The following is a 23594-nucleotide window of genomic DNA, read 5'->3' as shown; positions in this document are numbered from 1 at the left end:
TTGATAATTTGAGAATTACCATTTATCATTTGGCAATAAGAATTTGTTTTTATGACATTTAGCATTTGACATTTACCATTTAGTATATGGCATATAGTATTTTGTATGTAGCATTTAGCATTAAGTATGTGACATTTAACATAAAGCTATTAGCATTTAGCATTAATTATTTCTTATTTAGCATTGGGCATTTAGCATAACAAATCGGTCTCCACAAACTGCGCAGGGACAATGAGACCCAGTATTATGAAAAGAGAAGTTCGCCAAGCATTTTCGATGATGTTAGATGATCAAAATATTTTGGCCGCCATCTGTTTTCGCAATTCAATCACCAGGCACAGTCACAGAGCAAAGGAAGCTAGGGCTTTACTCAACTTGTCGTAGTCCGTATCTTGTAGGACTGCTTACACCAAATAGGAAGTGACAACTCAGTGTTACATGTGAAGTAGTCCAAAATGTAGTTCCGTGTTGTTGATGAGATTTGGTATATGAGTCAGATAAGGATGTGGCAGGCTTAGTTGTATTGCTTATTGTATTGAGAAAAGAACTAGATCAATTTCACTGTGAATGTCCATGTCTACATGTATATGAGTAATCGCTAAAGGACAAATTTCATGGGAGTATTTTCAGAGGGTGATGTTTTCAGACAGGTTGGATTTTTTTTTTTAATATATGTAACCTAACATCTCAATATATTTTTTTTTCATTTTTAGTAAGAAGACATGTTATATTTTATGGCTATATATATGTGTGTTTTTATATCATTGAAATGATGTATAGCACTGAAAATAAGGTCTCAAGAGTTAATTGCTTAGTTTTTCCAAATAAATAACTAATTATCAATTCATTTCTATGGAAACCGTACTTTGATATAATAGGCATGCGATTTACGTTCTATTTTACTGTTTAAATACAATTTTTGAAGCGATAACACTATAACAAGCAAAATGATCTTAGCCAGCAAGTGATCGTTTTGCAATATCTACCAAAATACAAGAACAAATATAATTGATGTATAGAAATAAAGCGTGCATCCTTTGAAATAAATATTTTTGATTTTAAAGAGGCCGGTTAATATTTTTAAGTGCGCTTTGATCAAATGTGAAAGAAAAGACAACTGGACTGGGAAACAATTTTATTATGATATTCTTTTCTATTAGTTTTAATAGAGATTGTAGCAAGAAAAATTAGCAGTAACATCAAATAAAGCTTTAAATCTAATTTTAAAGAAGAAATCCTTGCAAAAAACAAAATAATAATTATGCACGTGCCAACTATGTAATTTCGTACGTGCGCCGCAAATCTTGGTCATTGTTAATTCCATGTCATGTGTGCTGATGTTATAATACCGTATGTCAAGTTTCTCTGAAAAACATTCAGTAGTGTTAGTTTAAAATCACTTTTTTGAAATCTGAATTCCGAACGTGGCCAGTTTCATTAACTGTTGCCATGGTAACGCACACCGCTTCATTTCTTCGACCGGTCTTAAAAGTCAGTTCTTATTTTACTCAATTGAATTATTATAGTAAAAAGGTTTTTTTATGATGGGAGCAAGTGTGGCAGATACTTTGAAAGAATCCTCAAATGTTTAGCATTTGGCAATTAGCATGGCGCAATAGCCTTCAATAGTACTTTATAAATGTCATTTCGTTTTCAAAACATTTTGCATAAGGTGTTTGGCATTAAGCATTGATATCAGATATCTAGCAATTGGCAATTGACATGGCGCATCGGGTTTCCATAGAAACATGTACATGAACATTAGCATTACTTTGGTAAAACCGCTCTACACACACTGGAAGTCTTTATTCTAGGCCTACTTTACTCCCATTATGGTACCGCTGAATTATGGACAGAAGTAACATGATTAATTGTTAAAGTGATAGAAGCATCAAATCTAAAATACTTGAATTCGTAACAGTAATAGAAAAGATATCGACGAAAATAAGAACAATTCTATGCATTAATTATATGTTAAGCGTTACGGTATCTATACAATATTGACAGCTAACAAAAGGCAGTGTCACAAAAAGAAGCATAATTTATCCACATGTTTTCCAACAATTAATTTAATAAACATTGTTTTTTCTTTTTTTTCCATATAATATACATTAATTTTCCAAGCCGATATTTAATGAGTTATTCCTTAACATCATTGTCCATATGTATTGAAAAAGGAAGCGGATTAATAACCTGTATTGCATGTAATCCGCTGCATTAATATATAAAATAATGTTAAACTGACGTATCCAACGTTTTAGAATTTTAATTGTATGCGTATTATACAACTTTTTTAAGCCAAAAATCAGCCATAGTTGTAATTAAGTCCAAAACAATATTTTCTGATCTAAAAAGGCACCTTGTGTTTCACAGTTGAATGCAGTGCTAATTACTAAAATTGCACAAGCTGACGACAATTAAGGAATTTAAAAAGATATTTAGAGTATAATCACTGCAAGCAATAGGTATTTATATCTTAATGAAAATATGAAAAAAAAATCAAGTTTCTAATACTACTACTCTTTGAAATATGAGACAAGAAAGTTTTTTGATTTTCCGCGATTACCAGCTTCTGTAGCCGTTCACACCGCTAAATTTCTACGACCGATCTTAAAAGTCAGTTCTTATTTTACATAATTATTTTATCATAGTAAAAAAGTTTTGTATGACGGGTAAATTAAGTGTGGCAGATTTTGAAAGATTCCTCGTATATATCTTCGACAGGAGTTTGACCGTCATACCTAGTGAACTATTAAACACATGGTTAGTGATTTATCTAAATTACCATTAAAACGACTAAAAGCCAGCTTTGTTTTCGCACATACTTATATTCGCGGACAGAAGGAAACTAAGAAGGGGGTTCAGCCTTTTTTCATTCAGCCATAGAAATTTAATCCTAATGACTGAAGAAATTGAATTTATACATAATGACGTATGCGTTTTTCTATTACAACTGTAGCTTCACCATTATTCATAACTGTATGCAAATCTTCAGTATTGTATACTTTCAAGGGTTCAAATATTACTTATACACGTGATTGTGATAGTTCAATCAGTTTCATCGTGCATTCTGAAAACGAAACTTCAAAAATAGTGTATAATACTATTTTAAATGGTACAATATTTTAAATGGTACAATGAACATAACAACAATTGCAAAAAATAGGTATTTATGTAATGGTCAAATGGACATACCAACCATAGCAACTCCAGCACCATTTTGTGACGTCCTGTTGCAATCATGCTACAAAGGTCGGAACTGCAACAGTTTTGACATCCAGGCGATGTGCGCGATTGCCCTTGCTGATGAAACAGATTGAATGACCTCTTGTGGGATATACAATTCAAGATTTCAACAGCATGTTAACACTAAATTTATGGTCGTTATTTACCCAAACTTTAAGAAAGATAACGACGATATATATATGGAAAGAAAGATGTTTGAGTTAGAATTTTTAATAGTTAAATTCTTGGGGTTGAGAGCCTTGAAGGAAGAGGTACCATGAATGATATTGAATGTCTCAAAAACCAACTGCTGAACTCTAGTGATTATTTAGGATAACCTTATCAATATGGTATCTTTATATAAATAAATATACATGTATATACATAAATGTATACATGTAATTGTCTCTAAATGATTGTGGGGCAAAGGCATATTCCGTATGTTGTCCGTCAATGTATTTCATACCTATACCGTGACTTAGATCTAAAACTCAGCTTTTCAGTGGCTATATATCTAAAGATATACTGCATGAATAAATATGAGCCGTGCCATGAGAAAAACAACATAGTGGGTATGCGACCAGCATGGATCCAGACCAGCCTGCGCATCCGCGCAGTCTGGTCAGGATCCTTGCTGTTCGCTAACAGTTTCTGTAATTTGCTATAGGCTCTGAAAGCGAACAGCATGGATCCTGACCAGACTGCGCGGATGCGCAGGCTGGTCTGGATCCATGCTGGTCGCAAACCCACTATGTTGGTTTTCTCATGGCACGGCTCATATAGTGTTTTTTAGTCCGTTAAACAAGGACAATTTATTATCACCGATCGTTTCAAATAAGACATTTACAAAACAGGTACTATATTCCGTATTTACAAGCTTGCTATCCTATATGTCGCATTTGATCCTAGGATAAATAATAAAAATTTTAATCTGTAAGAAGATCCTTTGAAAGCATAGAACGCAACCAACCAAAAATAATTACAGACTCGGTATGATCGAGTCTATTAACGCGAAGAAAAGTGAAACACCCCTCACCTCTCATAGTACTGGCTTAATCGGAACCCTATTTCTATAGACAAGGACCAGAATACATAACAACTTGGAGTCCAAGTAAGGGGGGCCTTTTCATGGTAGCCACACATCACTGTAAGGTCCTCTTCCAAGATTGTTCTACATCAGTCGTTTTTCAGCTCTTTCTCGACTAGCATACTTGAACAGATGCATATCTGACTCAGTTCAGGTGAGATTTACAACACAAATAATTGTAATATGATTTTTTACTGCTATTGTAAACTTAAAATCTACTTCATGCTGTGTCATGAACTCTATAGTCATCCTATTTGTTTTTTTAATTTTCCCAATGTGCCACTGTAAACGAGCACATACTAATCAACAGGTTAATGACTGAAGTACTCGATCTTTCTAAATGTTATATTTTATGGCAACCCATTCAAATTCGTTTTTTCTGTATAATCGAATTTCCAGTAATCTCTATTTTTACTTCCACCTATCTATTATCATTTGAACCAATCAGACAACTTGTTTTTGGCTAAATAATCTTTCTTTTATATTGACGTTTCGTCATATAATGAATATAAAACATGAACTTTTGTTCTTAACTATCTTTAAAAATGCGAAATCAAGAAAAAAACATGATAATCGAACCCGGGCCGCCGCGACAATAAATAGTTCCCTGCGTTCATGATCAATACACCGCGGAGGAACACGTACTAACCTTTGGTTAAATCTAAAGCTTTATAATTAAGGCATTTTACCCCCAGTACCCTGTTTCAAACGCTTTTCAAATATGAATGTTAAAAATAGGAAACACATTACTTATTCTCATGTGTTTCCTACGATATCGACCCTATTAACAATAAAACAAATTACCATTTTCAAAAACCTGCACAGTCTGTGTTATCTGAAAAAAAAAACAGAAGAAAGATAAAAATAACTAAACAAAAAAGCAGCTTTAATTTTACACTCGTAGAACAACTGAAACCGACACTGGTGAAAGAAATTTTAGAGGACAAACAACTTTTCGAAATAGCTTTTCTTGGTGTAAATCGGCTGTTCATAGCACTACACAAACAGAAATTTTAAAGAATATTTCGATACTGTCAGGTTTGATGAAACACTCAGAACCAGAACGTTCTTCGAACAGAAAGTACGTGGACGAACAGAAAGTACGTAGATTAAGTTAAAAACTGTTCAAAATGGTCATATTACAACTTGGTAAAAAGAAAGATGCCTAAAACACAAAGGGAATTTAAAGACACATTAGAAATAAGTTAGTACACATTTCTTCTCTTCACGAGAGACAGAAATGAAAAAAAAAATGTATTTCCAGTCCAATGAGTACAAATTTTACATTATTCTCAATGAGAATAAAACTTTATAAAGCGTTAAAAACATATTTGTCTACCTCAAAAAAGGATAGTACCAAAATTAAACCCTTTATAAAGTTTTATTCTCATTAGAAATAATGTAAAATTTGTACTAACTGGACTGGAAATACATATTTTTTTTTTTCATTTCTGTCTCTCGTGAAGAGAAGAAACCTACTTACTTATTTGTAACGTGTCTTTAAAACACCATTTGTGTTCGGTTTAGGCATCGTTTTTGACCAATTCGTAATATGACCATTTTGAACAGTTTTTTAACTTAATCTACGTACTTTCTGTTCGAAGAACGTTCTGGTTATTTAAAAACGTTTAATTAGAGTTGTACCTCATATCTAAAAAATAACTATGAAAATCTACAGTTTTTTTACAGCGCAAGTTAGTTGTGTGTTTCTGAAGTAGCGAGGAATAAACTACTTGGGAAGTTCAAAGTACATGTTACTATGTGTTAATTTACATTCTTATTTAGTGAATGTAATGATAGCAGTCTTCCTTGTCCATAGTACGACGATTCAACAGGTGTCCAAATAGTCACTGGCATACAGCCTGCCTGTGCGTAATGCAGAGAGCCTGCCTGTGCATCAAAAACTGGTGTGCAGAGAGACCGCCGGTGCCCCGACAAAACTGAAAATAAGGAGTTTCGAATAATTCCATTTACATTTTGGCCTATTTGTCAGTATTTTTTGGAAGAATATTGAAAAATGAATACAAGTAGAGCGCTTGATATGTATGATATCGTTAACGACTGTGGAAAAGGTCGGGCTAGTGTTCCATGTCAGTACACCATTAACTAATTACATCGAGTTTGCGAGCAAAATCGCAGATAATTAAAAAGTAAACACTACATTACATAGTAAAGACATTCTAATGTTCCGTGCTTTACTTATTTTTAAGCAGCATACCTATTATCATGGATGGCAGCTCGATTTTTCGCCTCCTTTAAATATATACCGACATGGACATTGTTTTAGCAAAGAATAGCCGATGCCGACGCAAAGAAATCGCCGATATAGCAGATTTCGCAAACAGTCCGCCGATATGGATATGCACCGTGATTCTATGATATCTAACTACATAAAACTTACAAATAATCTATAACGTCAAATTCTTGTGAACAAACGAACGGGAAGTAATCCAGATAACATGTTATACAATCAATACAGCAAACGGGTTCGACACAGTTTTAACCATTGCCGAATAAATTACTGTTATGAAAGAACTCATTTGTATCTCAAAGATTGACTTTTATGAAAATGCCGCCACCATTAATGAATATAAAAACAGATTTTTGTACGTCATGTCTGTATATTTGCCGTTTGTCGCATTCAGTCGGTCTCAAGAAACGCGGATTATTTTCTATTAGCAGTAGTATCAATTGCTTACAACACGACCCAGATAATATACAACCTAAGTTCAAGCTCCTTGCTGATAATTTTGTTAACGTTCGTAAGATGGTCGAGAGTGAGGTTCATTTCTGTACATTCTATGCCTTTCAGTGTCACAAGCTCTCACAATGTCTGAATAAGCAGTCTTTCTTCTGCTTAATCTCCTTGTAGAACAATGTAAACTTTTATTCATTTTCTGCACATCTCATTCGATTCAGCCATCTGTTTATATGTGAAAACATAACGCACACAAATACATATTTTATTAATGAAATCAGATTCAGAGCAAAATGTTAGTATTGTACTATAGAGTGTCAAATTGTTCGCCCCGATAAACAAAATAGGAATTTTACTTTTCTAAGATGTAAATTACAAATCGAATGATCCATACCGACTATCGACAGAATTCCTGATCATGAGCATGTTATAGTTACTTACCATTATTGTACAACGTCTGATTTAAAATGTTTGCCTCGTTTCTTGCAATGTTAAAGAAAGAACAATGTTCAATTTTCCTGAATTGACATTGTTTGGACATTGCTTTGTTTTTATTTCATATAAACTCACCATACTTTCCTCTATCAGATGCGAAAAAATATTTAAAAGTTCAAATTGATGAATTACCAGGATAAGCAGTAAATATTTGACATGAGTTTACAATAACACCCTTCTGAAAGGAAAGCCAGGCTGTTAGTTTAGTCACGGTATTTATGGACCATCGGCTCAGCATTTGATTTTCTGAATCTCAATGATTATAATGTGGTCATCCAAGGCTCTAGCGGGAGCGTTAATTAGATTTATATTGCTTTGATGTAATCCGAAACTATATGGGTGATTTTCTCCAGGTAAATATAACGAATTTATACAGGCCTAATAATTTGTGAATGTTCTCCTGTCTCCTAGTAATACATGGAATTGAAGAATGAAGTAGTCTGATTCGTTGGCAGAAAAATACGGGAAGTTCATGCTTTGATGAAGGTGAGGCCTAAGGATTTAGTTAATATTATACATTTTCTTCTTTTTCTCAAAACAGAAATTCACAACATGGTGAAATGTTTGATGTGATTCAATTCTTTTATTTATGATAAATTTGCATAAATATTGGCAGTCTGTTCCTTTGAAGAGTTTATAAAGGTGTGCCAGTTTTATTGAATGAACCCATTCTTGAATCATAACACTTTTAATTAAGTTGGGAAGGAAACAGATACCCCAAAAATAATTGATTTGTCTGTCACTCGTTTTTTTTGCAACATAATGGAACTTTGTGACACATTTTGGAAGTTTATGGGCCTCCATACTGCACACAAAAGTTTGGCTCATTTGAAGTACTGATGAGAGAGTTGAGTGTTATTAAACATGGTATAGTTCAATCTTTCAGCTTATTTTGGTATGCTACACAGTATGTTTTTTTTTCTTCAGAAATGTGGAGAAACATCATGTTAAAGCAGGTCACCTCTCCATACCCTAGAGTGGTCTTAAAAGTTATTTATTTTCTTTTACAGTTTAGTGGATCAGTTTGTATTGCATTAAAGAGTCAGCGTCAAAATCAGTGAATGAAGGCTTCATTTTAAAAAGCTGACATTTTCTGAAATTAGTGCATTAGAATACACTGTGTTACTTAAACCAGTTATTTGACATTAATCAAACATTAGCTGTATTAAAAATATAAAACGTCTTCAGGGTTTCGCTTGTTTTAAAACTGTATACAATTGATACTACAAGTTGTAGGCAGAATCACGCATATATGCACTTGACAAATCTTATGAACGTATTATTCACGTTTCTACCAAAATCTTATCGTCTGAAATTTGCCATACGTTTAAACACATACCTAGTGAACGTCAAAAAGCAATTTCAATTAAATAAATTGAAGCCATCTTATAGTTTTACTCATGTTAAAACCACAAATCATCTTTGAGAAAAATGTGTTACGTTAGATGAATTGTTCCCGCAATTGATACAGTACTCACAATTGCTAAAATTAAATTAAACTATCATTATGACATGGTATACTACTTCCTTTGTATATCCATATTTAATCTGAAATTGATTTATCTTAATAATAAGTGTTATGTCGGTTTCTCTAAATTTATAAACAAATACTTCAAATATGCACATGCATCCGCAATTTTAGATAACACGAGGAAGTTTACACTGCCGCTAAAGGAGGGTTTTTATCAAAATTGTGCAAAATTTGTCATTAATGGAATACAAAGTATCAGGATATCTTTTTAAAATATCATTTAGCGAATGGTAAGCATTCAAGTAAATACTTTTGAACAACATAATTTAACTTTAAAAAGTACTAGTATCCAGTTGAATGCATGAAACGACTGTTAATATCCGTTTAAAAAGATATATATTGTAAATTTTGTTATTGTGATAATGGAATACATTTAGATGTCCTTTTATATACATTCAAATGAATGCGTGAAACGATTGTAAATATCCATTTGAGAAAAAATATTTAAGGTAATAGATACCCATCAGTGTACCGCCTTTTGAAGAGTATTCAATTCCTACAATAAATCTACTTTTGACTTAAATTTTTCAAGGGGCATAGGTTCAAGTCCCACTGGGACCAAACTTTTTCCCTTATATTCCTTTTTTCGAGTAAGTTTTAACTTTTTTAAAGACTTATTATTGATTTATTGTACAAAATTGGGACTTTTTCTGATTTGATAAGCGATTTCTTGCTGTTCAATTTGAAAGTGAATTAACCTCTGAAACAGAAGGGGGACAGAGTTTGACATCTTTAAAAATACTGAATTACATGCGGTAAAAGTTCTCTATTTTGCATTTACTCTTTAGATTACATATTATGGAAGAAATGTAGGTAGATTTTACTTCCCCAAGCTATTTTTTGAATGAAATGACAAAATTTTAAACAGTTCCACAGGACTCGGCCTTAATTTTCCAATGGAGTTTGAATTCTTTCTCATTAAATCCTTTCACTTGAGGCACCCTAGAAAAAACTGATACTGACAGTTTTATTTTGTGTTTTATAATTGTTTTTCAATAGTTTGCCGTGTCTTTCATCAAATTAATGGTATAATGAATTCTCTGCAAACATTTTGGACAATTGCCATCACTTTGAAATTTGTCTCTACTTGAGCTTGAGGATATATCATAAATTATACAAAATTTATGAAAAAACAGCACGGTAAAAGTTGTTAATAATTGCAACACAGTGCAAAACAATGTCAACTTTAAAAATATACCAAGCAAATGTCATTTTTTAAATATTTCTATTAGGTATCTAATACCGTAATCATATATTTCTTTTTTTGATTTCCTTTTATTTCTAGATCCAGTACTCATGGGGTTTCGTATATTAACAGTTTTACTAGCCGCGTTTGCAGTATATAGTATGGTGACATGCTTACCTAGCAACGACTGGCATTTCAAAGGTAATTACATGTTAATAAGTTTCAAGTTTCGTTTGTTGAATTTACCCACCAATTCAAGGCGGTGCCCATCTTTTCAATTTGCTTTTTGTCCGTTTCATTTTATGTTATGTCTATTGTCTTGTATGTTGGTGGTGTTCATTCCCTTCAACCCACCTCCCCCCTTCGTTTGCCTTGCCTCCCTGGTCCTCCACTTCTTTTCATACATTTCCTTTTCACTTAACCTTCTCTCCCATCCGCCCCCTTTTTACCCAGTCCACATTTTTAATTAAAATGTACTATTTGATGGGTATTTGAAGCAACCAGTCTTCATCTTTCCACTCCAACAATTTCTATTTGTCGTTAACCCACTTTGTGATGTGTGGCTCTGGATGTGATTTGCTGTGCTCAATGCTTCCAAAGAGTCTAATCTTACCTTTAATTATTTATGTAGAAATTGGCAATATTCACTTATTGTTATTTTAGATTTGTTACATTCTATAAGTATATCTTAGCGGGCTTTTACAACGAAGAAAACTTTGGACATTTAACAGACACTGTGGGGAATCACATGATCAAAATAATCTTTAAACCAAAGTTATATTTTGAAGAACATGAATACATTTCCTACCATGATAATATATGAAATTTTAACATAGCCTAACATATGACTAATGACAATCGTTAAATTATTATGCAGTTGGCAATAATTATAGATATCCTGTAATTACAAACACTAAGGAAAATAAGAAGTCTCGGTTTCTTGAAGTGTTCCAGATAATCAGAAGGTGATTGTTATTGAAATCTCTATAGTTTTAGGATACATCTATGTTGCCACATGATAGGCTATATTTTAGATTTACAGCAACTGTTGCTTCAATATTATCCCATATCAGTTATAAATTTATCTTAGTTTAGAGATTATTTTGATCATGTGAAAGGGTCACAAGTTCAATCTCAGATGGTACTCATTGTTACTATTTAAGAAGCATACAATACTCAAACACTTAGTCGCTTAATTTTGTATTCAGAAATAAAATTGTATAGTATATTTAACTGATACGCTCATTATTTGAAAGTAAATGATTCAATATTTTCTCAGAGAAAGACTGACTAAATTCCTTTCTTCTGTATTTGCAGGACAAAATGTTGCATTTGGGAAAACAGCATCTCAAAAACCTGCTACATTTACAGAAAAAAGTTATCCGTACACTTTGTATCCTGCGAGTCTTGCTGTTGATGGAAATGATGACAACGACTTTTCTAAAAAAAGTTGTAGCCGAACTACATTTTCATATCCAGAACATATTGCACAGTGGCGTGTGGATCTTGGAGGAACGTATGATGTAACTGGCATTATCATCGTCAACAGAAAAGGTGATAATTTTCTATAAATTATTCCCGTAACTATCGGAAATTTTCTGTAAGATAGAACTGAGTTAACATTACTTTGCATCATTCAGCGAGAAATACACATGAATGGGACGGAATGTCAGATCTTTGAGCTCATTCCGATTTCAATCAAACTGCACATGAAAATAATATCAGCATGCTTTGCAGTACGCAGATTTATACATTTAAGATTAAAAAGATTTAAATTTAGAGAAATATTTCAACTATCTGGTAAATGTAGCTTTGAGTTGCTTTCTAGAATTAGCAACAACAAACAAGAAGTGAAATTTCAATTATTGTAGAGATTTAATGAAAAGACGAAGCAGTAAAAACTTCCCAAGCCTATTTTTGGATGACTATGGAACCCGATTATCTCAGTCTTTTGCGAACATTGGCACAAACTTGCACAAGCAGTAAATAAATTCAATGGAAACATTCTTTGGAGGCATAAAACCCAACCAATCAAAATAATTGCAGACTAATTAATAATTGGTTTAGCTGAATCTGTTCACGAGAGATAAGAAAATGTTTAGCACCTCTCACGCCCCTAGCATTAGAATCGATGTTCGAATTCGAATCGATTAAGATTTAAAACAATGGACATTTTAGATTAATATGCACAGTAATGTATGCCCCAGACGAAGAGCTATAAAATTTGACGTTATTTCTTGTCCTACCTATATTCTACGACCTCGTTAAGTCACCTGCCTCGCACGTGTAAGTCTTTTCCGGCCGCACAGTTTCAAATATAGAACATGAATTTTTAATTGAAAATACAATTTAACAACGATAGTAGTATAGTAATTGTTTGTTTTGGCGTTTTAACCCCACTTAACCTTTTGACCACTTCTAAAAAATTCAATGCCGGACAATTTAAAATCCACAGGTTTTAAACCCAGTTAAACCCAATTAAAAACCAACTAAAAAGTTTTAAATACATATGATATAGATGAGTTTACAGAATAAAATATATTGTTTGAAAGAAAGAAGATTTACTGATAATATAAATCCTCATTATGTTACAACAAAAAACGGGAAAAGAATGTTAATGGCTACCTGTTCATCTTGTGGAAAGATGAAATCAAAGTTTGTTAAAAGTACAGGGGGTAATTTAGATATTCACAAAGCAATGTTACCTTTATTACCTAAGAAAGGTTTAACACTTCCAGGATATAATTATTGTGGGCCAGGAAATCCCCTAGATAATGGACCCCCTGTCAATGAACTGGATGCAGTATGTATGGACCATGATTTTTGCTATGACAGCGATGTAAAAAAGGGTACATGTGATAAGCAAATGCTTTCCAATTTAAATAAAACTAAATCAAAAACATTTGGAGAAAAGATTGCAAAACATTTAGTTGTGAAACCTATAATTAAAACGAAATACACACTTGGGTTGGGACAAAAACAAAAGTCAAAAAACGGGAAAAGGGGGTAGAGTATACCCCCGGAATCACATGGAGCGATGAATTAGCAGAAGAATTACACAAACCAATTAAAAGAAAATTTATGAAACGAAGAGTGATAGTTAATGATATTGATGATACTTGGTCAGCTGATTTAGTTGACATGCAAGCTTTTTCAAAATATAATAAAGGAGTAAAGTACTTGTTAACCGTTATTGATATATTTAGTAAATATGCTTGGGTTATTCCATTAAAGAATAAAACTGGAGAATCTGTTACTGAAGCATTTGAAAAAATAATTTTAGAAGGACGATTACCAGTAAATTTATGGGTAGATGAAGGAAAAGAATTTTATAATAAAAAGTTTGAATCATTTTTGAATAAAAATAAAATTAATATGTACCATACATTTAATGAAGGAAAGGCTGTAGTTATTGAAAGATTTAATAGAAGTTTAAAAAGAATAATGTGGAAATATTTTACAGCAAATAATACTTATACTTATTTAGATAATTTGCAGGATATGGTTGATAAATATAACAAAACAAAACATTCTAGTATAAAAATGACACCAACCGAAGCCAGTAAAAACTTAAATAAAGGTACTGTTTACTTTAATTTATATGGTGATTTAAAGATATCAAAGAGCAAAGCAAAATTTAAAATTGGTGATCGAGTTCGTTTAAGCAAACTTAAAAGACATTTTGAAAAAGGATATACACCAAACTGGACAGAGGAAATATTTATAATTTATGGAATTAATAATACAAATCCCAGAACGTACACTATTAAAGATTTAAATGATGAAATAGTTCAAGGTTCATTTTATGAACAAGAACTTTTACCTACACACAAGAAGTTTTTAGAATAGAAAAAGTTATTAGACGAGACTATAAGAAAAAACAAGCTTTAGTAAAATGGAAGGGTTATAGCGAAAAATTTAATAGTTGGGTTCCGTTTAGCGATCTTGAACAAATTTAATTTAGAAATAAAAAGTTTAATTATATAAATGAGTAATAAAAATCTTATTTCTAATAATAATGGAATAGAAACAATAGATCAATTAATTATTCACTTAACTAAACTAGCTGCTGCTTACAAAAAAGTTATAAATTTTGCGGGAGAGTAAGTACTGGTTATATATTACAGCAGGTGTTTTTGGTTGTTCAGCTGCATTAGCACTTGTTCCAACTATTCCTATATTTGTAGCAGTTGCGGGCGCTGTCCATCAGTAATTACCATATTTACTAACAGACTAAAACTTGACGACAAGAAATTTATTTTAAAATCACATCATCATAAAATAAAACAACTTTAACAAAAGCAGGGATTGGAAAAGTAAATAAAGAAGATCCAAATAAAGTTATTCAGGATATTTTTACAATACTATTAGAAATGCAGAAAGAAAAAAATTATTCAACACCTCTTGAAATGCAGATGAAGGAATTTAAACTTAACGGATATAAAAGTAAAAAAGAAGAAGAGCTGTATTAAATTTTACGTGTGTTTTTTAAAGATTTTTTTCTATAAGTATATTATATATAGATGGTTAATAGAAAGGTAGATAGAATGATTATGCCAAAATTATCTAGCACTTTAGGAGAAATAATGAATCCAGATGAAAATTCATATAAGAAAGTTCTTAAAAGAAGAAATGTTATTAAATCAAAACTTGATCAAATAGTTAGCGATGAATATAAAAATCATGTCATTGATAAATTACAAAATGTTATAGATCCTTATCTTCGTAAAAGAACTTTATTTGAATGGGACTGTGGTTGTCTATTAACTGAAGAAGAAAATGATGAAAGATTATGTGATTGTCCCAGACCAAATAATTATCGAAACAATCCTAAAAAAGTTATTGTAACCGACTGTGATACTAATGAAGAAAAAATATATAGAAGCACTTACAAAGCATCTAAAGAATTTGGTATTAATGCAGGGTTAATAAAAATGTGTTGTGAAGGGACAAACCGAGTAAAATGTGGAATATCAAAAGTTAATGGAAAAAGATATAAATTTAAATATTTTATTTCTTCTTAAAGATAATTTAAAACTTTATTTATTTTATTATTTTTTTAATTATTTTTTTAATTATTTTTTTAATCCTTTTTTGCTTGAAGATTTTTTTTCTAAATATAATACATGTATATAGATGGAAATCGAGAGATCTTCAAAACAATATTATAAGAAATTTGAAATTAAAATTACATATAGACAAGATCCAAAGAATCAATTATATTTAACTATAAACGACTCTTATGAAATACTTAAATCTGAACTTAAAACTTTAAAAGGTATAAAAATAAATGTTGTTTTAAACATAACTTTTGCAAAAATGGATAAAACTGATACAATATATAAAATCAGCTTATTTTCAATCAAAGGCTTTAGAAATTATTAACACAAATGAAATAAAAAAAACTTTACATCAAACTTTTGATGAAATAATAAATAGAATTGGTAATTGGATTTCTGAAGGAAGTGGCTGGAGAATAGAGTCAGTTGATGCTTATTATATAAATAGATATAAGTATAGTCCATTGGCTGCTTCAAGTTATTTGGAATTACCAAAACCATTACAACATCCAATGAAAGGATTAATAAATATAAAGAATGATGATAATGAATGTTTTAGATGGTGCCATTTAGCTTACAAATTTCCTGTTGAAAAAGACCCTCAAAAAATTTCAAAATATAAAAAACATATAAACGATCTTGATTATACTGGAATTAAATTTCCTGTTACATTAAATCAAATACCTAAAATAGAAGTTTTAAATGAAATATCATTTAATATATTTGGATATGAAGAAAATAGTATTTATCCATTGTACATATCAAAATATCAATACGAAGAACACTGTGACATGTTGCTAATTACTAATGATAAAATAAATGATAAAATAAATGATAAAATAACTGATGATGATTGTAAACCCCCAAGAACTGTAATCCAACATTATGTTTGGATAAAAGACTTTAATAGATTAATGAATAACAAAACAAAAAATACAAATAAAAAACACTTCTGTAAAAGTTGCTTACAACATTTTACTCAAGAAAGAATATTAAATGAACATATTCCAAATTGTTTAGCTATTAATGGTATCCAAGGTGTAAAAATGCCAAAAGAGGGAAGTAAAGTACAATTTAAAAATTATCATAAAGGTTTAGCAGTACCTTTTGTAATTTATGCTGATTTTGAATCAGTAACAAAGAAAGTTTCAAGTGCCCAGCCAAATCCAGAATCTTCATTTACCGAAGAATATCAAAAACATATAGATTGTGGTTATGGTTACAAAGTTGTTTGTTGTTATGACGACAAATATACTGAACCAACACAGGTTTACAGAGGACCTAACGCAGTTTATAAGTTTATTGAAAAAATGCTTGAGGAAGAGGAATATTGTAAAGAAATATTTAAAGAACATTTTAACAAAGATTTGAGAATGTCTAAAAAAGATGAAAGTGAATTTAAAAAACAAAAGTTTTGTCATATCTGTGAAAAAGAATATAAGGAAAATGAAAATCCTGTCCGTGACCATTGTCATATAACAGGAAAATTCAGAGGAAGTGCTCACTCAGAATGTAATATTAATTTTAAACTAACACATAAAATTCCTGTTATTTTTCATAATTTAAGAGGTTATGACGGTCATTTTATTATGCAACAAATAGGAAAATTTAAAAAAGAAATTAATGTTATTCCTAACAATATGGAAAGATATATGGCATTTATGATTTCTGACTTGGTCTTTATTGATTCATTCCAATTTATGTCTCAATCATTGGATAACCTAGTAAAAAATATTCCAGAATTTAAATACTTATCTCAAGAATTTGATTGTGAAAGCATTAATTTATTAAAAACAAAAGGTGTTTATCCATATGATTACATGGATTCATTTAAAAAATTCAAAGAAACAAAATTACCTTCTAAAGAAGAGTTTTATTCAATTTTAAATGAAACTAATATTTCTGATAATGAATACGAACATGCTAAAAATATTTGGAAAAAATTTAAAATAAAAACACTGGGAGAATATCATGATCTATATTTAAAAACTGACGTATTACTTTTAGCTGATGTATTCGAAAATTTTAGAAAATTATGTTTGGAGTACTACAAATTAGATCCTTGTCATTATTTTAGTAGTCCTGGTTTAGCTTGGGATGCAATGTTAAAAATGACTGGAATTAAGTTAGATTTAATAACTGATATTGATATGTATCTTTTTATTGAAAAGGGACTGAGAGGAGGAATAAGTTATATTTCAAACAGATACAGTAAAGCAAACAATAAATATATGAAAGATTATAATTCAAAAGAAGAAAGCAAATACATTATGTACCTCGATGCCAATAACCTTTACGGTTGGGCTATGTGTCAACCTTTACCCTCTGGAAACTTTAAATTTATATCTGAAAAACAATTCAAGAAATTAATTGCAAAAGGTAAAACTAACTTTATAGTTGAATGTGATCTTGAATATCCAAAAGAATTACATAAAACCCATAATGATTATCCTTTAGCTCCTGAAAAAATTAAAATACCAGATCAATGGCTTTCTGATTATAGTAAAAATATTAAAACAGAATTTGAAATAGGAAAAAGTTAATGTAAAGAAGTTAGTTCCAACTTTAATGAAAAAAACAAAATTAAATGTAGTTCATTATAAAAATCTTGAACTATATACACAATTAGGTTAAAAGTAACAAAAATACATAAAATATTACTTTGACGAAAGTCCTTGGTTAAAAAAGTATATTGATTTTAATACTCAAAAAAGATCTAAAGCAAAAAATTCATTTGAAAAGGACTTTTTTAAGTTAATGAACAACTCTGTATTCGGTAAGACGATGGAGAATTTACGCAAGAGGGTTAATATTAAATTAACTCATGATGAAAAATTTTATTAAAATACATAGCCAAACCTTCATTTGTTAGTTCAACGATGTTTAACTCTAACCTTTTTGGTATTCATAGAAAAAAAAGTTTGTTATTAAACAGACCTTGTTATGTTGGAATGTGCATTCTAGATTTATCAAAATATTTAATGTATGATTTTCCATTATAATTACATTAAGGAAAAGTACGAGGGTAATTGTAAATTATTGTTTACTGACACTGATTCATTATGTTTGAAATTAAAACCAAAGATGCATATGAGGATTTTTATAAGGACAAAGATTTATTTGATAATAGTGATTACGATAGTAATTCAAAATTTTATTTTGATAATAATAAAAAAGTAATTGGAAAATTTAAAGATGAAGCTGCCGGTGTAGTAATTGTTGAATTTGTCGGATTAAGAAGTAAAAATGTATTTCATATTTATTAGAAAATGAAGTTAATGTTAAAAAATGTAAAGGAATTAAAAACTTATGTTAAGAAAAACAATAGTTCATAAAAATATATAAGATACTTTGTTTAATTCAACCCAAAGTAATCACACCTTTAAAGTTATTCGTTCTGATAAACACAATCTTTCCAGTTATGTTATAAATAAAACATCTTTATCATGTTATGACGATAAAAGATATATTCTTGATAATGGTATTGATACATTAGCTTATTCTTAAATTAATTAAAGTTTTTATTAAAGTTTTTATTAAAGTTTTTATTAAATTATAGAACCATAAATTGTTAACTGAATATTCATAACGTTTAAGGAATTAATATAAATAACATCATTTATTTTAAATTCATTTGCATAATTAATAGAAATAGATTCATTTTTTCTGTTATTTTTTGCATTGTAACTTTGAAGAATTACATTTTCTTTATTTTTTAATTGTAATTTAGCTTCTCCTTTATCTAATTTAATTGCATCAACAAGAATAATTAAGATGCAATTAAAATTAATTCTTACATTATTACCATTTTGAACTAAACCAGGACTAGCATTTACAGTTTTCCATTGAAATAATCCACCATCAGTATCTTGGGTATAACTTGTTAAAAACAATGGAGGTTTTTTTATTAATTGCCTTTCTATTTGTTTTTCTATTTTATTTACTTTTTCATTTATATTATTGAATATTCCCATTATATTAATTATTCCAGTTAAATAAATGTCCTTTTTAGTTAAAATAATTTATAATAGTTTGTTCATTTACTCTTTGATTATTAATTTTTAGTATTTTATACAATAAATCATACAACGGTACTTTATCTTGTAACATTTTAATGAAAAATAAACAATAATATCCGCAAAGTGTACTTGTTTTGTCTTGATATTGAACATTGTTGTATTTTACATTTGGTATATACTTAATTACTTCTTTTGGTGGAGGAAGTCCAAATGGATCGAAGTATATTTTACCAATATAACAAACCCAATGTGTTCCAGGACCAACAGAGTGGTCCAAATTTATAATTCCACATTCAACCTTTTCTTTTAATTTTAGTAAATTATTTCTACTAAATACACCCCTAAAGTTTTTAATTTTTAATTGGTTTACCCATTGTTCAATTTCAAAGTTAGAAATAGGTTTGTTTATAAATTTTTTTTTTTTTTACTATAGGAATTCGTCGTAAGGTCTCCGTTGTGAATCAATCTGTAATCCTTTCCCACTTAACAAAGATGTAATCAAAGGTATTCCTAGACTAGCAGCCAACATACCTAAAAACCCACCGTCTTGTTTTTGTTTTTGTGTTAATTTAATCACTCCAGATCCTACAAATTGCTTTCTTTGATTAGGTGTAAGATATGGTGATATCATATTTCTCTTATCATTAGCTACTGAAAATCATACCATTTCCAAGTATTTACTAACACCAGTACTGGCCAGTCCAGAAAGGGCACCAAATGCCTAGAGGGGCTAATATTTTTGGAGCTATTTTTGCTGCCATTGGAAGAAATTGTTTTTCCTAACAAACCAGCTAAAGCTCCTAAAAATCCACCATTTTGACATTGACTGGACATCTGTTTTTTGAAATTGTAATTTCTAATCCCTTCTTATTTGCAACAGCTTTTTTAATTTGATTAATTTGTGTTTTTGTTAAAAGTAAAGGAAAGTTTCCATGTAATTGTTCATGTTTTAATCTAAAAGTATGTGGAATTTTGTTGTTGTAGGCTCGGGCTAAATTTTTCTTTTGTCCATCTGTAAGGTTAATTTTATATTCAATATAATTTGATGACATTATATACTTTATATTTATTTTAATTTATATTTATTTTATTTAAACAATAACAAGTTCATTTCCAATAGTATTTATTTCAACTGTTTCCTCATACAATACAATTGCATAAACACGGACATGTGCTGCCGGCTGAACATTTAATTTAGCTGTTAATGTAATGTGTTTAGGATCTTCTGTAGTTACTTCCTTTTTATATTCTAAGTTAAAATGAACAAATCCAAAATATTTATAAAAATTTGATCTATTTAAAAGACTTCCAGTAGTCTTATTATTTTGTTTATAATAATAATTAATTACATCATCATATATTCTTGATATACTTGTGTATTCTGTTTCTGGATAAAAAACACCATTACCAACTTCAAGACGACAAGATTCCAATGTACAATCATCATCTGCTGCATTAGCTTTAAATGTATCCAATAAATGTGGATTCTGTCTTTGTGCATTACTTTTGTCAGGTCGTTGTAAATAAACAAATACATGTTGTGGTTTTATTACACCAGCTGTTATTCTAAAAGTTACGTTCGTCTGTCGTGTATCAGTTGATTGTGTTATCATTTCCCGAAGGTATGACCATCTTGCTTTTTTATATCTTTCAGTAGTAATTAGATCAAACCCAAATTCATTGAAAATTAAACGTGGAACCCATAGAATTAATTTTGTTACAATAACTCTACCAGCAGCAGTAGCATTAGCTCTAAAAATTAATTCATCATCATCTGTCAGCTGCAGTGTTATTTGAATTTGACTTGGAGGTAAAATATTAGTTTCTAAACCCTGAAAAAATGGATAATTATTTAATGGAATTTTAGCATTTACCTCCTTATTATCTTGGATTAATAAATTCCTAGATTCAAAACCAGAATTATATCCAGCTTGGTCATCCCTACTTTCAGCAACATCAGTAGTATCTAAATAAATAAATTCATTTGTTCCAGTTGATTTTACATAATCTTCAGATAGTTCAACCAAACTCTTTACATTTATTACTTTGTATAAATTATTACAATCATAAACAATTTTTCCATTTTGTTTAACCACTAACTGATCAATTAATGAAGCTGCATTATTAATTAGAGCAATTTGATTATCATCTCCACCAGCAACATAATCATTACCATTAGCAAGCTTATTTACTTTAAAACTTACTTCAAAATAACCATTAAACCAATCAAAATATGAACTTCTATCATTAATTGTAAAGTGATATCCGTTTTTTTGTTGTTTAACATTATTTCCCAAGACAGATATTAATGCTGTATCTAATTGAATAGGAGTTAATTCATATCTTTCGCAATATTCTTTTGTTCTAAACATGTATATATTATATATTATTTTATTTTTTATTTTAGTTTTTATTTTTTATAAATTAATCTGTTAATACGTTTTTGTTGAGCTGAAGTTCCAGCACGAGCTAAAGTCCCAGATCCTGACAATATTCTATTTATTCTCGTATGAATATCCTCCTCTTTATCATTATTATTTTTATTATTTTTACTGTTATTATTTTCTTGTAATTCCTTAGCAATTAAATTACCAACTGCCGGAGCAGGTTTCTTTTTAAGTTTTTCAATAATTTTATTAGTATCTCCAGTGAAGCTTCCAATAAGCTTCGCTGCAGCTAAATTTCCAACTTCTGTGCCAACCTTTTTTGTTCCACTTTCAAGTGCTGCTTTTCCTGCTGTTTCCAAAGCTTTTTTTCCAGCTGTGCTAATTGAAGATGCGGCTGAACTTGAAAGTAATTTCGTTAAAGTGTCAAAGATAACTGTCCCGTGTATGATTTCTTCTCCCGTTTGAGCATCAACATAAATAAATATTCCTTTTTTTTTGTCATAAACTTTCTTGTACATTATATAAAACTAAAATTTATAATTTCAAATTTCTTTTAAAATTAGTGTAAAACTTGTTTCAACCTCATTAAAATTAATTATTCTACCAAATACATCTGTAAAAAATATATTTTAATTGAATTTATAATATATTTATTAATTTCAGAATATCCAACTCTTTGTGGTTTTTTTTGTAAATGGATAAGCTCTTGTTAAATCTGCAGTACTTAAAGCATAGATAATATCACTGAAATTACCATCAACAAGTGAATTATCAATAAGATCACAATGAATATAAATTGTATCCATAGAGTTAGTTATTTGGTGTTTTAGTTCCCCATTCAGTTTTGTCTAATTTTTTTTTCTCAAATCCAAGCAATGTATGAAAATTTGATATTTCCAAATCCAACTTAAAATTATCTGTAATTGAAATCAAAATCTTAAAACTACTTAAATCAAATTCCAAACTTATTGGAGCAATTTTCTGATTTATCAAATTCAAAATCATCATTACTTATTAATGTTTCCTTAATATAATTATTAATATCTTTTGTAACTGTAAGAACCATTTGTAATATAATATCTTTCCAATCCTTACCATTATGATAACGAATTCTTTTATTGTCATATTCATCACTAATATTATGCCAAGAATAGGTCATAGTGTTAATACTATCCAAACCAACAACATAAGTTTTATTTTTATCTAAAATTAAAGAACGACTAAATCTGATTGTAAAATCACTCGGAGTATTTTTATTATCTTTAACTGTTTCAGAACTTAATACTATTTTTTGTTCCATTTATATATAATTAAAAACTTTAATTAAAAACTAAATTCAAGAAAAATAATTTTTATAAAACATTTCATGTTGTTCTGGTAACAATGTTTTCATTTTTAATAGTTCATCAATTATTCTAATACCTTCATTTTTTAGTTCTTCATTATTATTTCCAGCATCAATTGAACCACAAATTAACTCCAAGTCATTAACCAATTCTTTTGGATTACATGGACAAACGCCATAACCTTGTCCCCTAATTACTTTTTTGAATTTCATAGATCTTTTATTGATAGGTAATCCTGACTTTTCTGTTAATTCTTTAAATATTTTTCTTGAATGAATTGAATGTTTTTTATTATTGTTATATCTTTTATTAATCAAGTCAATTAAATCATCATCAACTTTAGTGTTAATAACTTCTTTTCCAGTTATTCTATCCTTAGCAATTAATTTGTTTTGACCATAAAGTTTATTTAAGTTAATAATTAAATTACCATATTGTCCATTTGGTGAAACTTTATATGGGTTATGATGTTTTATTCCTTTTCCTTTTTTATATGTAGGAGCCATATCAAGAATATGATTTAACCGGTCTTTGTACTTTATCAGTTCGCCTTGTTTACG

General features: G+C 29.7%; 1 protein-coding gene across 3 annotated transcripts in view; it reads left to right on the top strand.

Annotated features, from left to right (window-relative positions):
* Positions 1-625: 625 nt before the first annotated feature.
* LOC123524149 (uncharacterized) overlaps positions 626-23594 on the top strand; it is a 43374-nt gene continuing 20405 nt past the window's right edge. For 2 of the 3 annotated variants that reach the window (XM_053539057.1, XM_053539055.1), the window contains exons 1-3: positions 9112-9266; positions 10322-10423; positions 11540-11776. In XM_053539057.1, the coding sequence (XP_053395032.1) occupies positions 10333-10423; positions 11540-11776 (328 nt within the window). In that variant the 5' untranslated portion in view covers positions 9112-9266; positions 10322-10332. Of the gene's footprint in view, positions 651-9111; positions 9267-10321; positions 10424-11539; positions 11777-23594 lie in introns of those variants that run through there. The other variant, XM_053539056.1, reaches the window with a different exon arrangement.

This window comes from Mercenaria mercenaria, chromosome 3, assembly GCF_021730395.1.
Source record: "Mercenaria mercenaria strain notata chromosome 3, MADL_Memer_1, whole genome shotgun sequence".
Lineage (NCBI taxonomy): Eukaryota > Metazoa > Mollusca > Bivalvia > Venerida > Veneridae > Mercenaria > Mercenaria mercenaria.
Note: the sequence above shows the minus strand (reverse complement) of the source record. Positions and strands in the feature narration are given on the sequence as shown.